We start from the raw sequence: 13,840 nt of genomic DNA on the forward strand, positions 1-13,840 counted from the left end.
CCCACGATGTCGACTGGCATGGATCAACGCGAGCTTGAGTCCTGCATCAAGCAGCTCAATAAGGTTGTACAGGCCAACGAGCCTCCTGCAACCGCTCTTGCTCTCCTTGAACGACTCAAGAAGGAGGCTGCCCCCACGGAAGAGATGCTTCGGGTACGTCGCGGATTGCACTGTTCCATCGACATGCGTGGTCTTGGCATATGTTCCTGCTCACTTTGTTTGCTATTAAGACGAATCGTAGCTGACCTCGTTTGTACTCGACCAGTCTAGTAGAGCAGGTGTCTTCGTCGGCAAGCTTCGCCAGAACTCGAACAAGGAAATTGCTCGCGCCGCTACCGAGCTCGTCCATAAGTGGAAGAAGCTGGTCGAAGCCGAGAAGCAGGGCAAGATCAAGAAGGGATCGTCTCCGGCTGCTCCGTCGCCGACCCAGGCCCCGGCCCCGAAACCGTCTTCGTCATCTGCGCTGAACCAACCCTTCAAGGGCAACACCGAGACTCGCCGCGCTAAGGCCGATGGCGCCGACGTGAAGCGCACTAATGATGCTGTTCGCGATTCCTGCATCGAACTCCTCTACAATGGCCTCGCATACCGATCCACCGCTTCCGTCAACGATGTTCTTAACAAGGCCATCGAGGTTGAGTTGGCTGCCCACAGCCATTTCAAGGGTGTCACCAAGGAGTACCGTGAGAAGCTGCGCTCCCTGTTCAGCAACCTTAAGGTCAAGAGCAACCGCCAGCTTGGTGTCAATGTTATGGAAGGCAAGATCACTCCTGCTCGGTTCGTGGTCATGACCCACGAGGAGCTCAAGTCGGAAGAGCAGAGGAAGAAGGAGGATGCTCTGCAGCAGGAGAACATGAAGAAGGCCCAGGTTCCCATGGCCGAGAAGAGTATCAGCGATGCTCTCAAGTGCGGCAAGTGTGGCCAGAAGAAAGTCAGCTACAGCCAGGCGCAGACTCGCAGTGCTGATGAACCGATGACGACATTCTGCGAGTGTACCGTATGCGGTAACCGCTGGAAGGTTTGTTGGCCATTGTTTTATTCTCTTTACCAACTATGCTAACTAAGCTTCAGTTCTCTTGAGCGTACGATTCTGGAGGAGGTTTCGATTTTTTCAACTGACGGCGTGATTTTCACTTATACCCCGTTATTGAAGCACGGGATTATGGTCCTGCATCTGGCACTCGGGAGTGCGGGCTTGGTTGGTATGGAGTTGGGGAAGAGGAATGGTCCTCCGTATTTTCTCCTTTATTGATTCTTTTTGCTCTGCCCTTGAACATAAAAGCTTCGGGCATCAGATGCATGTGTGGCTATCGATGATCGGTTTCACAGAGAGCGAATTACACTTTAGATGGGGGGCTTGATGAGTCCATAGCCATGTAGCCTGTATTGAGTTGAGGCTCGGGAGCAATCGAGATCTTGCAAAGTGCCTAATTGGCATTGGCTCACTACCTTATTACATCGCCCCGGCTCCCTACTGCATTCACTTGGAGCACACTCTATCTCATGACATCGTGGCGCCACATTGTGTGCTTTCCCATGCAATATTCCCTTGTCGTCGCTGCTGAGGGATACATGGGGGGGGGGGGGTTCAGAAGAAGACTTTCTGCAGTGGGCATTGCGACAACTGAGTGTTCATCTCGTATGCATGGTGAAAGACCTGCAGCCATTGGGGACCCGTGCGGGGAACAGCAAAGCAGTATGGAGAGAGAATTGATCTATTAGTAGTCTGTATCATTACTTCTTCGCCGGGTCGATCTTGAGCACTGAGAACAGATCAGCTGAGTGATCGTCCTCCTCCAGGCCCATCGCCGCCACATGCTTCCAAAACTTGCTGAGATGCCTCGTGCCAGAATCGCACAGAATAGTGACGACCTGGCTCCCCTCGGGAAGCCTCGAGGCCGCCACGACCGCCGCAACGCAGTTGACCGCGCTGCTGCTGCCGGCGAAAATGCCGTCGTTCTCCACCAGCCACCTCGCCATGCGACACGCCTGCTCGTCCGTGACCTTGATCGCGTCGTCGATGAGCTCCCTGCCGGCCTCAAAGTTCTCCGTGACGCGGTTGATGCCGATGCCCTCTACGATGGTGTCGACTTGCGTCCGCCGCCGCGTGCCCTCCTTCTCGGTGCTCGAGTACATGACGCCGTGCCGGATCTTGTTGTACAGCCCGCTGCCCTGGGGGTCCGCCAGCACGACTTGCAGGCCCGGCACGTTGGCCTCCTCCTTGAGGTACTTGGCCACGCCCGCGATGGTACCGCCCGTCCCCGCGCCGGCGACAAAGGCGTCCAGCTTCCCGCCGGTCTGGTACACGATCTCCGGGCCCGTGGTGTGCAGGTGCGCCGCAAAGTTGGCCGGGTTCTCAAACTGGTCCGCAAAGTAGCCGACGCTGCCGTCGCCGGCCTTGGCGGCGTGCTCTAGCGCGCGGCGGCGGGCGAGGTTGACAAAGTGCTCCGGCGATGCGATCGGCGCCGGGTCCACGCGCTCGACGGTGGCGCCCAGGTGACGGAGTAGGTCGACCTTTTCCATGGCCATGTCGTTGGGCATGCAAATGTGCGCGCGGTAACCCCTCGCGCGGGCGAGCGTCGCCAGGGAGATGCCAGTGCTGCCGACGGTGCCCTCGTAGATGGTGTCGCCGCGGCCGGGGACGAGCTGGCCCGCGGCCTCGGCGCCCTCGATCATGGACAGCGCGACGCGGTCCTTGGGCGTGTTGCCGGCAGCGTTCAGGAACTCTGCTTTTGCGAGGATGACGCGCCCTGTGGCCTCGCTGAGCGAACGGATCTTGATGAGGGGCGTGTTGCCGATGGCGCCCGCCACGCCGTCAGCGATCAATGGCGGGTTCCAGGCGGAACCGCCGAGGGTAGTGAGGAGAGCGGCCGCCGCCGCTTCATCGGCTTCGGATGCAGTCTCGTGGTCTTCGAGTTGCACGGGCGGGCCCCAGAAAAGGCTGCTACGCCGCGAGGGGTCCGCGGTGGAGGTGTTGTTGCGCGCGCGGCGGTTGCGACGGCGCTGGTACCGGCGTTCGAGGTCCGGATAAAAGTCTTTGAAGCCCAAGGTGACGAGAATGCCGGCCGTGAAGGCAAGCGCTAGGGCCGCCGAACCATAGGCTTTGGGATGATTACTTAGAGACATGTTGTCTGTGTCATGTGTCGTGCTCCATCGTCCGCGTTGCTTTTCCCGCGAGCTCTTGTTGTTGTCGTCGTGAATCTCTTGACGAGATTTGGTTGCGGTATCGGAAAACAAAAATACTGATAGGTGCTCAGCGCATGAATTTCAACCATCTTATTCTACAGGGGATTTGCCCGCTAAACTGCAGGTGATGTCATTTTATCTCTTCCAGACCCCTGCCTTTCAGCCTCAACGGTGCCTCTGTGCCCATCCTCGTCCACGGCGCTCTGCCTCCAGGTTCCTCAGGCGTTAAGACTTCCGCCGGGGCATCCCTTGGCAGGGGACCACGGCGGTGGAGCTGAACGGGAACGGGCATGTGCGCTATGGCGGATTAACAGCTGCCCCGTGGTAGAAGGGAGCTCGGGCCATGTTCGAACCTCTCTGCCAAACCGAAGATCCGCGATTTGCAACCATTTTGTTGACTTTCCCAAACCGACCCCCATTTCGCCCTGCCGAGTGTTCGTCCCGCTCGACCATCGCAAACTACTCTTGGGATGGATTCCCCCGCCGTCACCCGTCTCTTCCGCGAGCTGTTCCGCCGGCCCGCGTGCCAATCACGGCGACAATGCACGACTGCCGCCGGCATCCCGGCTCTAAGCCATCACCACCACCGGCCTCATGTCCAACATAACCACAGCGGCGGCGTAGCAGCTCCAGCATCATCCACCACCTCCTCAAGAGCGGCCAATGCCTCTGCAGTACCTCAGCAACGGCGACACTACGCCGTCAAGACCACATCCGAGAGACAGGAAAGGACAAACGAGTCAAAATGGCAGCAGCGGACCTCCCTCTTCCCGAGCGACCGCGCCGACGAGTTCGACACCTACCCGACCCTTAACGCCCGCGACCTGGCCGCCCGCTCGACCCGCCCGCGCAAGGCCAAGATGCTCACCCGCGACTTCATCGAGGACAGCCTCTACAACCCGGCCTACGGCTACTTCTCCACCCAGGCCGTCATCTTCTCCCCCGGCCAGCCCTTCGACTTCCCCTCCTTCCGCGACGAGCCGCACTTTTACCGCGAGCTCGGCCGGCGCTACACCGAGTTCGAGGACGACCTCGACGACAAAGAGGGCGTCAACGACGCCCGCCCGCTCTGGCACACGCCCACGGAGCTATTCCGCCCCTACTACGGCGAGGCCATTGCCCGCTACCTCGTCTCAAACTACCGCCTCACGACGTACCCCTACCACGACCTCATCATCTACGAGATGGGCGCCGGCCGCGGCACCCTCATGCTCAACATCCTCGACTACATCCGCGACCTCGACCCCCAGGTCTACGCCCGCACCCAGTACCGCATCATCGAGATCTCACCCGCCCTCGCCTCCCTCCAGCGCCACCACCTCCTCTCCACCGCCGACTCCCGCGGCCACGCCTCCAAGGTCGAAATTATCAACCAGTCCATCTTCTCCTGGTCCGAACGCGTCCCCTCACCCTGCTTCTTCCTCGCCATGGAGGTCTTTGACAACTTCTCCCACGACGTCGTCCGCTACGACCTCGCCACGGAAGAACCCCTCCAGGGCTCCGTCCTCGTCGACGCGGACAACGACCTCTACGAGTTCTACTCACCCGACCTCGACCCCGTCCTCGCCCGCTTCCTCCGCGTCCGCCACGCCGCCACGGGTGGCCGCTACCCCCTCCCCTACCCGGCCAACCGCGTCCTCCGCCACCTCAAGTCGCGCATGCCGCTCATGCCGAACCTCTCGGAGCCCGAGTACATCCCAACCCGCCTCATGCAGTTCTTCGACGTGCTCGAAAAGTACTTCCCCGGCCACCGCCTCGTCACGAGCGACTTCCACTCGCTGCCCGACGCCATACCGGGCCTCAACGCCCCCGTCGTCCAGACCCGATACGAGCGTACGACGGTGCCCGTGACGACGCCTTTGGTACGTTCAACAACCACAACGCACATGATGGATGCCGTTGCTAACATAAAGGTCGCAACAGGTCCACCAAGGCTACTTTGACATCATGTTCCCCACAGACTTCCAAACCATGGAGGCCATGTACCAGGCCATCACGGGCAAGCTTACGAGGCTCATGTCGCATGGTGACTTTATGCAGCGGTGGGCGTTCCTCGAAGACACCCAAACGCGCAGCGGGGAAAACCCTCTACTGAGCTACTACCAGAACGCAAGTGTGCTGGTAACTGTATAAACAAATGTAGAAAAGAAGAACATATACCCCTTTTAGACTACGGAAAGTTCCGCAACATAGGCAGCACGTAATTCTGCTGTTTCTTAACTTTGTTCAGGTTGTCTTCCTTAATTTTGTTGGAATACATCGAGAGGAACTACAGGCCCATCATGCCAGTGATCGACTCCTTTTCCTACTTTGGACATGCTCGAAATCGCAGCATATCCTGTTTTCGCCCATGCTCCCATCCATCTAGACCCCGTGAAAAGTAAATTGGTTGCCAGACATGTTGCAGCACATCAGCGGGATATCTCTGTCGCTCAAATGTTGAGCTTCTCCTTCAGCCACTTCTCTGCCTCGGCAACAGCCTCGTCCAACTTCTCGGCGTTGGTACCCTGTCCTTGGCGAGTAGGCTCCTTGCCGCCAGACTTGCCTCCGATGACTCCACTGACCTGAGAAGCCCACTGCTCGGCAGTAACGCCTTGTGAGGACAGGTGCTGCATTGCATGTTAGCTGGTACTATCATACTCGTACGAGGAGGTCAACTTACAGTGCCAACGTAAACGCCGTGGGCAACGGCACCCTCGTTCTTGCTTCCACCAAACAGGTAGACAGAGCGCTCCTTGTCCTTGGCCTGGAAGTGCTTGACAACTTCGCCAATAGCCTTGGCGTTGGCGGAGATCGGGAGCTGACCAACAAACCACTTGGAGTCCTTGTTCTTCTCGAAATGCGCAGCAACGGTGTCGAGCGCAGTCTTGGACTCGGCCTTTTGGCGCTTCTTCTGCTCATCGGTGACGGACTTGACAATCTTGTCGAAGCGCTTCTTGATGTCCTCCTTGGTGAGAGTCGAGATGGTCAATTGGTTGAGAGCATGCTGGGTCGACTTGATCTCCTGCTCCTTCTCGGGGCCAAAGGCAAGTGCCTCAAGTGCATCGAGACGCTTAGAGAACTCGGCAGCCTCGCGTTGCACCTGGTGAGCAGCATCGCCAGTGTAGGCGATGATGCGACGGATACCCTTGGCAATACCGCTCTCCTCAACGATGACAAGGTCCTTGATGAGGCCGGTCTGCTCAACGTGAGTACCTCCGCAGAACTCCACGCTGACCTTGCGCCACTCTGCGTTCTTGGGGTTTGCGAGGAGGGTGTCAACATCAACGCCGACAGACACAACACGAACAGGGTTGGGGTATGTCTCGCCAAAGACGGCACGAACACCCTCAATTCCCTTGGCAAGATCGAGGTCTACCTCCTTTGAGTAAATCTTGCCATTTTGGCGGATGTAGGCGTTAGAGAAGTCCTCAATCTTCTTGAGCTCGGGAATAGTCACACCCGTCTTGTGAGAGAAGTCGAAACGCAGCTTCTCGTTGTCGACCAGAGAGCCCTTCTGGTTGATGTCGTCGCCGAGAACTTCCCGGAGGGAGTGGTTGAGGATGTGGGTGCCAGTGTGGTTGTTGCGGATGGGCGATCTTCTCAGCTCATCGTACTCGCAGATGACTTCGTTGCCAGAGGACAAGTTGCCGTCCTCAAGATAACCACTGTGAACAATGTAGCCACCAAAGTTCTGAACATCGAGAACCTTAAACTCGGCGACACCATCAATGACGATGCGACCAGAATCGGCGACCTGACCACCAGACTCAGCATAGAAGTTGGTCTTGTCCAGCAACAGACCCAAGGGAGTGTTCTCGGCGATACCCTCAGTTGACTTGATGAAACCCTTGCCGTCGTAGATCAGCTGCACCTTGGCCTTTGAGTCACCCTTGACGAACTTAGCCTCATCGTCCGTTCTCGCGATGTTGAGCTGCTGCTCAAGCTCAGCGATTTGATGGACATTCAGCTTCGCAAAAGTCTGGGCAGCGTTCTTGACGACCTTGCTAGCCTCGCGGGCCTTCTCCTGGGCAACCTTGACCTCCTCGTCGTCGATATCGAGCTTGCGCTCCTCAGCCATCAGCTTTGTGAGATCGACGGGGAATCCGAAGGTGTCGTAAAGTCTCCAAACCTCGGCACCAGTGAGCTTCTTCTCGCCCTTCTTGATGGCAGCGTTGGCGAACTTCTCGAATTGAGCCTCGCCACGGTCAAGTGTACGGGCAAAGGCCGCTTCTTCCTCGTCAAGGATCTCAATGATATCCTGCTGCTTCTTGACAATCTCGGGGAACTGTTCACCCATTTGGTCGACAAGAGCAGGGAGAATCTTGGAGAAGAAGGATCCAATCTCGGCGTTGAAGTACTTGCGCGCGTAGCGAACACCGCGGCGGAGCACTCTGCGGAGGACATATCCGCGGCCGTCATTGTTGGGGACAGCGCCATCGGACATGGAGAAGGTCAAAAGACGGATGTGGTCGGCAATGACACGGTAGGCAGTGTCGATTCCGTCGGCGTCATCGGCTCCATACTTATCAGTGTAGGGCCTGGCGCCAGTAACTTCCTCAATTCTCTTGAAGAGGGGTGTGAAGATATCGGTGGCGTAGTTGGAAACAGTATCCTGGAGCGCAGAGACGAGACGCTCGAAACCCATGCCAGTATCGACGTGCTTGGCGGGGAGAGACTTAAGTGACTTATCAGCCTGGCGATCGTATTGGATGAAAACGTTGTTCCAGATCTCCACGACCATCGGGTCATCCTCGTTCACCAAGTGAGCGGCGTTGCGACCACCGCCGACCTTGTCGTAGTGAACCTCACTGCAAGGACCGCAAGGGCCTTGGTCACCCATCTCCCAGAAGTTGTCCTTCATGTTGCCAGGCAAGATGTGGTCGTCGGGGACACCAACGGATTGCCACAAGCTCTTGGCCTCTAGATCGGGCTCGAGACCCATCTCAGGGTTACCCTCAAAGTAGGAGACGTACAGGCGGGCAGGGTCCAGACCATAGACCTTGGTCAAGAGCTCCCATGACATCTCAATGGCCTCCTTCTTGAAGTAATCTCCAAAGGACCAGTTGCCCAGCATCTCAAAGAATGTGTGGTGGTAGCTGTCCTTGCCGACATCGTCGAGATCGTTGTGCTTGCCACCAGCGCGAATGCACTTCTGGGAGTCGGTCGCACGCTTGAGAGGGTACATGGGATCCGACTTTGAGATCGTTCCGAGGAAGATGGGCTTAAATTGGTTCATGCCCGCATTGGTGAAGAGCAAGGTGGGGTCATTGTGAGGGACGACGGAGGAAGACGGCACTGAGATAAAGCAGAGATGGTTAGCCAATTGGCACATTTGAAGCAAAAGTTAGAAGCGCAATGTCTAGATGAAGAATAGCAGAGGCAATTTCCTCTATTACGCCGTGTTGCTGGGGGAAAGTGGAAAGTCGGTGACAACATACCGATCGTGTGGCCCCTCTTCTCGAAGAACTCGAGGAAAGTCTTGCGCACAACGGCGCCGGGCCACTTTGGCTCAGCCATGACAGCGGTGGGCAATGTCGAAGTAGAGTAAAAGCGCCTGTAGGGAAAAGTAGCACTCGATGCGATGAGTCCAGACGGTGAGTGGGTATCTGTCGTGGATCCAACCGACGCTCGAGTCCTCTTGGAAAAAGTGATTGTTGATGGTGATGAGGGGAGGGATGATGTTTTATCAGGGTCGGCACAGCTGTGACTCTTTTGGCGGGATGAGCTGCTTGCTAGCGCGGCAGCTGCATTGCTTCGGGGTAGGAGGGGCAGCGGCGTCCGTGCCAGTGGCAGAGGCAGAGGTAGAGATAGCTGGGGCGATAGCGGCGGCGGGCCTGGTTGCGGGTGGTGGTGCAGATGCAGATGCGGGTGCGGCGAGGGGTGGTGGTGGTGGTGGTCCAGGTCCGTTGCTGTTGCTGGAGCTGGAGCTGGAGCTGGTGGTCCGGTGGTGCTCCTGTCGTGGAAACTTCTACAAGAATGAGTCAAAGCCAGTACAAAAGCGCCAGAGCTCCCCGGCAGTCGCAGCCGATGCTCAAGGCTACTTCGTCCGCCACAGCTGAAAGCCAGAGAAGAACGCGCTTGCGCCCGCGCCCCTCGTACGAGTACAGCAGCATTAGCAGTAGCGAAGGCCATCCTTCCTCTCCGCTTCCTTCCAAGTTCCCCCTCACCCCTTAGAATATATATCGACGAATTGGATCTGCTCAGGAGAGAGCAGCAAGCCAGCGAGCAAGCTCTACCGGTACTAAGACCGTCCACGGATCTCCTTCTTTCCTCTTCTTTTCCCCTTCTTTTCGCTGATTCAAGCCGCAACTCTCTCTCTCTTCTCTTACCAACCAAACGTAAAAGACAACCAACACTGGCAAAAGTTGTTCTCCGCTTCTCGCCGTCCAAAGACCTTAGCTCACCAAGGACATTCGAGACTTTGGATTGACTTTGGGCCCGCGTTCTTCACTTCGCGACGGGATATTCCCTACCCTTCCGGAAACGGCGATTCGATATCAGCCGCACCGTACCGTACCGTACCTTTCTCTCACTCTTTTTTCTTTCTCAAAGCTCACTATTGAGAGAATCTCGGACCCGATTGGCAGCACCTCTGTTACGCCCGCTGCTCAGCTGCGCCTGTCGTGTCTCTCTTTGCTGCGATTCTAGCGGCCGCTTCGGGACTTTGAACAATTGACCATCGCACTTGTTTCCGAATATTATCGTCGTTGTCGTCGGTCAGCAGCTCTGCGAACCCGGGAGCTGGTAGTGCTAATAGGGGTGGTACACCGGAAGAAGCGGTTGGACAAAAGGCAGAGAGGAAAGAGGGAAAGTTCCAGCAAAAGTCGCCGAAATATGCTACTGCACGGGACCCAATCTCCCTCCCACGCCCTGGAGGCGGATCAGCACCAGCACCAGCATCCGCAGGCGAGGCAGCTAAGGCGCAAACGAAAAGCTGAGTCTCAAGACAACGAACGTTTATCCAAAAGGCTCAGTCTTCTGAATTTAGGTAAGTCAACTGCCACAACACGAGCTCACGACAATGGAAACTTTCTTTCCGCTTTCATACTAACGCACCATGCAGAGAAGAATGGCCAGAAGCTCTACGTGCCTGTGGAGGAGCCGACTCCGTCTTCAAGCATTCCAATCCCCGCAGACTCGTCGTCAGCACCCACATCTCCTCCCACCACCCGTCGCCGACGTCGTGATCGCAAACCGTCCGTCGATGAAGAAGTGATGCAGCTCGACGACTCCAAGCACAAGGTCTACATTTACAACATTGACGATGAGCTGTCCTCCTCCGAGAGCGAACCCGACGAGGGCAGGCTCGTCTTCCTTCCAGACATTGAGAAGCACCTCCGTCAGACGCGCATTCCTCCCTCCATTTTCGCCAACGACGAAGGCCAGCTTGCTGGCATGCAGGTGGTCCTCTACAACGAGCCCGCGTCCTTGACGGTACCTCGTGAGCAGGACAGTGTCCGCAAGGCCATCGTCGAGTCGCGCGCCCGCATGCGCGAGAGGCAGCGTCTCGAGCGCGAAGGCAGAGGCGCCCCAGTGCAGATGCCTCCGCCCTTCGTCTCTCAGCAACCTGTAGACGCCATCATTCCGGACCCCCCAACCCCAACCGAGATGTCGGCACCTGTAGACTACGATCCCGACGCCATGGATATGGACTAAGGGGACCCTCCAAGGCAAGTAATGATTGTGTATTTTATGACGATACCCTACGCCGTCACGAATGGGCACGCGTTATTGCGAGACCCCCGGCATCTTTAGCCAGGTCAGCGAGGCGTTTTTCATTGGTATCATTTCGATCCGTGTTGATAGAAGTAACTACTTTGTACAATTGACAACAGTTATTTGTAAAAGCATCCAGCCGCCATCTCTTTAGACATGCAGCCTCGATGTGTGAGATCTTGCAGCTTCTTGTTGGAGAAGTCACTTCCTGGTGAATTCCCATCTTCAGCTGCGTACTCCCGTCTTGATGATTTCCAGCCTCATCTCGTCTTTATTTCGTCTCTGGCCAATAATGCAAATTCATCCCACGCTTCGAAAAGATCGCCATTGCAACAACATCAAATCAACATGCCACCTCCCCTCCCCTCCCGCCTCAGACTTCGCCCTTCGGCCTCACTGCGCCCTATACGGGTACGGCTGACCAGTGTGGTTCGCCGCAACAGAGGGCTGCGGCGGCGTGACGCCGTACTCCTGGGACGGGTCGACCTTGCTGCCGCCGTCGGGGGGCGCATACATTGGGGGCCGGGCCGAGTTGGGGTCGTAGGTCGGGGGCGGCATCCCCTGCATGCCGTAGTAGCCGCCGCCCTGTGCCTGCGGGTGGGTGTTGTAGTACTCGGGGCGGTAGGTGTTGTAGGTGGCGGCGGGCCAGGCGTAGCGGCTGTCGACGCGGGCGAGCTGGGCGCGGCTGAAGAGCCAGCGGTGGTAGCCCAGGGGCAGGAGGCCCTTTCTCAGGCGGCGCTTGCCGTGGGCATAGGCTATGATGAGGAAGGCTGCGAAGAGGGTCGTCAGGCCGAGGAAGACGGACCACTTTACGATGACGCCCGTCTGTTTTGGTGGGCGTTAGATATGAGAGACACAGATGGCAAGCAAGAGTTATGGATGAGAACTTACCCGACTGTACCACCATGGAATCGCCCGTCCATTCTGTATAACCCAGCCGGGAGGGAGGTCGTTCGAGTTGACCACCGTCTGGCGAGCGCTCAGGTATGCGGCGTCCATCTTGTGAAGTTTGTGATTTGCAGGAAGTCGGATTCGCCCCTTCTTACGATTTCCCCCCTTTTTCCCTTCCGGTCAAGTTCCCCTCTCTCACAATCTTGGTGAATGTCGAAGCTTGACCCAAGCCTTTGATGAATGGTGATGGAGTATTGTTGATGGAAAGGCTGCAGATCAACTACGCCAAAAGAAGACACCCTGCTGCTAAAGATTGGCAGAAACGACCGGTGCAAGGATAGCTACAACCAGACAAGAGAGAAAGTGTGGTGTGAGTTGTGCAGGAAACTTGGCTCTTTTGCCAAGACTTTTGAAGTGCAACGGGTAGATGATATATTTGAAGACAAGACCCAGAACAAAATAAGAGTCGGAAGGAAACTTGGAATTAAACAATACGGGAAGGGGAGGCCTGCTGCTCCAGCCCCCAGTCACTGGTACACTGATACAAGAAATGATACCCCCCGGCTTGGATCGTCCGGTCCCCTCTCTCTGTCTGCCGTCTTTCCTGTTCTGTTCAGTCTGTTGCCATTTGCTCGGACATGGGGGCGTGGGTGTCGGTCGGCGGCCTGCTGGGCTGCTGCTGCATCGTTAACTCTGTTCTCCACGGCGCATGGCTGGTGTGCCAGGGGGGGGAAGAGAGCGAGGTTTGGGAGGTTGGAAAGGGTGGAAACTGGGCCAATTGGCTGAGCTGCTGTCGCTTCCAACAGGTGCCCCACACGCGCGTCCACGGGTACCTTAAGGTAGTGGACACTGAGGTGAGGTACAGAGCAAGGCAAGTGACGGGTGTTGCTGTTCTCGGGGAGCGCAGCAGCTAGCTGAGTGGAGATGGGGATTGAGGTGCGGCTCGTGCAATTCTGCGGCAGCGCTGAAGCACCAGAGCCGTTTCATCCACCTCGGGTCCCGAACGGCGAACCACTTACGACACGTATGGATTTGTACCTTACCCAATGGTCTGTTGACGATTGGGAGACCTCGAGGCTCAGAGGTCCCCTTCTGACAAAACCCGCTGTACGGGATATCTCTACTGCGAAGCCCCGGGAAAGGACAACAACAAAACCATAACACACATTGCGAACACAACGCGAGACACTTCAAAGCGCCCCCCCCCCCCCCAATCCTCAGCCTCTGAGTCGAATCCGCTATCGATACCACCTCAAGTTGAGTTATTCAGGACAGACCCGAGGGCAATCAATGGCGTGGTATACGCTCTTGCAATAAATGGCCTGGTATAAGCTCTTCACATAGGGAAAAAGCGGCGAATTTGTATGCTTCAAACCAACTCACTCAGTCATTCACTGCACTCACCACCGTCCGAGACCCCCCGTCCTCGCTCTCGCTCAGCTCACTGTGCTACCTTACCTCAGTATCACCTGGCCATATCAAACAAGCGACAGCGCTGCTGATGGCTTGAGAGTCAAGACTGCTTGTCCCGTACTGCTGTGACTGCTTCTCCCGTATCCCACCGGCCGAACGTGACGAAGTTGAGTTCGCCGGAACCCGTTTCGCGCGTAAACGCCCGCGGAGAGCACACGACTTCGTTCTCGGTTATAAGCATCACGCAATTGCTTTCGTTTACGAGTTCCACTTCTCCATTCTCACTCCAGTGCCCCCCCATGTTCGTAAACCACCAAAGAAACTCAAGAGATCAATCTACTGTACTCTTGCAGTCAACACGTGGTGCCACTCGTAAGAACCCAAGGCGAGCAAGGAAACGAATGGCGTACGTAAGGCAGTCAAAACTTACCATGTAAGCGACCATGAAGTAATATCTGACCGTTACTATCCAAACCTCGATAGAAACTCTACTGCGTCTACTACTACAACAACAAACCCCCTTCCTCCAACAGAAACATCGGATCAATCGGCATGCGTCAGCCACAACTCTCGTCAGCCGATCATGGTTTAGTAAGGCGAGAACGAACTAGGTGGGTGTATGAGCTTGTTCAGTGATGGGTGGATGGGAGGA

General features: G+C 56.6%; 6 protein-coding genes across 6 annotated transcripts; 3 read left to right on the forward strand and 3 right to left on the reverse strand.

Annotated features, from left to right (window-relative positions):
• Positions 1 to 6: 6 nt before the first annotated feature.
• Positions 7 to 1,080, forward strand: CPAR01_01304 (transcription elongation factor S-II; the record flags this gene model as incomplete). Its single annotated transcript, XM_060485593.1, has 3 exons — positions 7 to 153; positions 266 to 1,018; positions 1,072 to 1,080. 3 exons carry the CDS (start codon positions 7 to 9, stop codon positions 1,078 to 1,080), a joined length of 909 nt encoding a protein of 302 aa, XP_060356450.1.
• Positions 1,081 to 1,734: 654 nt separating this feature from the next.
• CPAR01_01305 (pyridoxal-phosphate dependent enzyme) lies at positions 1,735 to 3,126 on the reverse strand (the record flags this gene model as incomplete). The annotated part of the gene is made up of 1 exon (XM_060485594.1): positions 1,735 to 3,126. One exon carries the CDS (start codon positions 3,124 to 3,126, stop codon positions 1,735 to 1,737), a length of 1,392 nt encoding a protein of 463 aa, XP_060356451.1.
• A 530-nt stretch (positions 3,127 to 3,656) lies between these two features.
• On the forward strand, positions 3,657 to 5,390 carry CPAR01_01306 (uncharacterized protein; the record flags this gene model as incomplete). The annotated part of the gene is made up of 3 exons (XM_060485595.1): positions 3,657 to 5,048; positions 5,110 to 5,299; positions 5,356 to 5,390. The coding sequence occupies 3 exons, from the start codon at positions 3,657 to 3,659 to the stop codon at positions 5,388 to 5,390; spliced, it is 1,617 nt and encodes a 538-aa protein (XP_060356452.1).
• Positions 5,391 to 5,618: 228 nt separating this feature from the next.
• Positions 5,619 to 9,300, reverse strand: CPAR01_01307 (tRNA synthetase class II; the record flags this gene model as incomplete). The annotated part of the gene is made up of 5 exons (XM_060485596.1): positions 5,619 to 5,795; positions 5,849 to 8,463; positions 8,607 to 8,722; positions 8,868 to 9,136; positions 9,268 to 9,300. The coding sequence occupies 5 exons, from the start codon at positions 9,298 to 9,300 to the stop codon at positions 5,619 to 5,621; spliced, it is 3,210 nt and encodes a 1,069-aa protein (XP_060356453.1).
• Positions 9,301 to 10,002: 702 nt separating this feature from the next.
• CPAR01_01308 (uncharacterized protein) lies at positions 10,003 to 10,824 on the forward strand (the record flags this gene model as incomplete). The annotated part of the gene is made up of 2 exons (XM_060485597.1): positions 10,003 to 10,156; positions 10,232 to 10,824. 2 exons carry the CDS (start codon positions 10,003 to 10,005, stop codon positions 10,822 to 10,824), a joined length of 747 nt encoding a protein of 248 aa, XP_060356454.1.
• Positions 10,825 to 11,277: 453 nt separating this feature from the next.
• On the reverse strand, positions 11,278 to 11,883 carry CPAR01_01309 (uncharacterized protein; the record flags this gene model as incomplete). Its single annotated transcript, XM_060485598.1, has 2 exons — positions 11,278 to 11,709; positions 11,776 to 11,883. 2 exons carry the CDS (start codon positions 11,881 to 11,883, stop codon positions 11,278 to 11,280), a joined length of 540 nt encoding a protein of 179 aa, XP_060356455.1.
• Between the last annotated feature and the right edge of the window lie 1,957 nt (positions 11,884 to 13,840).

This window comes from Colletotrichum paranaense, assembly GCF_030867605.1.
Source record: "Colletotrichum paranaense strain IMI 384185 chromosome Unknown Scaffold_1.1, whole genome shotgun sequence".
Lineage (NCBI taxonomy): Eukaryota > Fungi > Ascomycota > Sordariomycetes > Glomerellales > Glomerellaceae > Colletotrichum > Colletotrichum paranaense.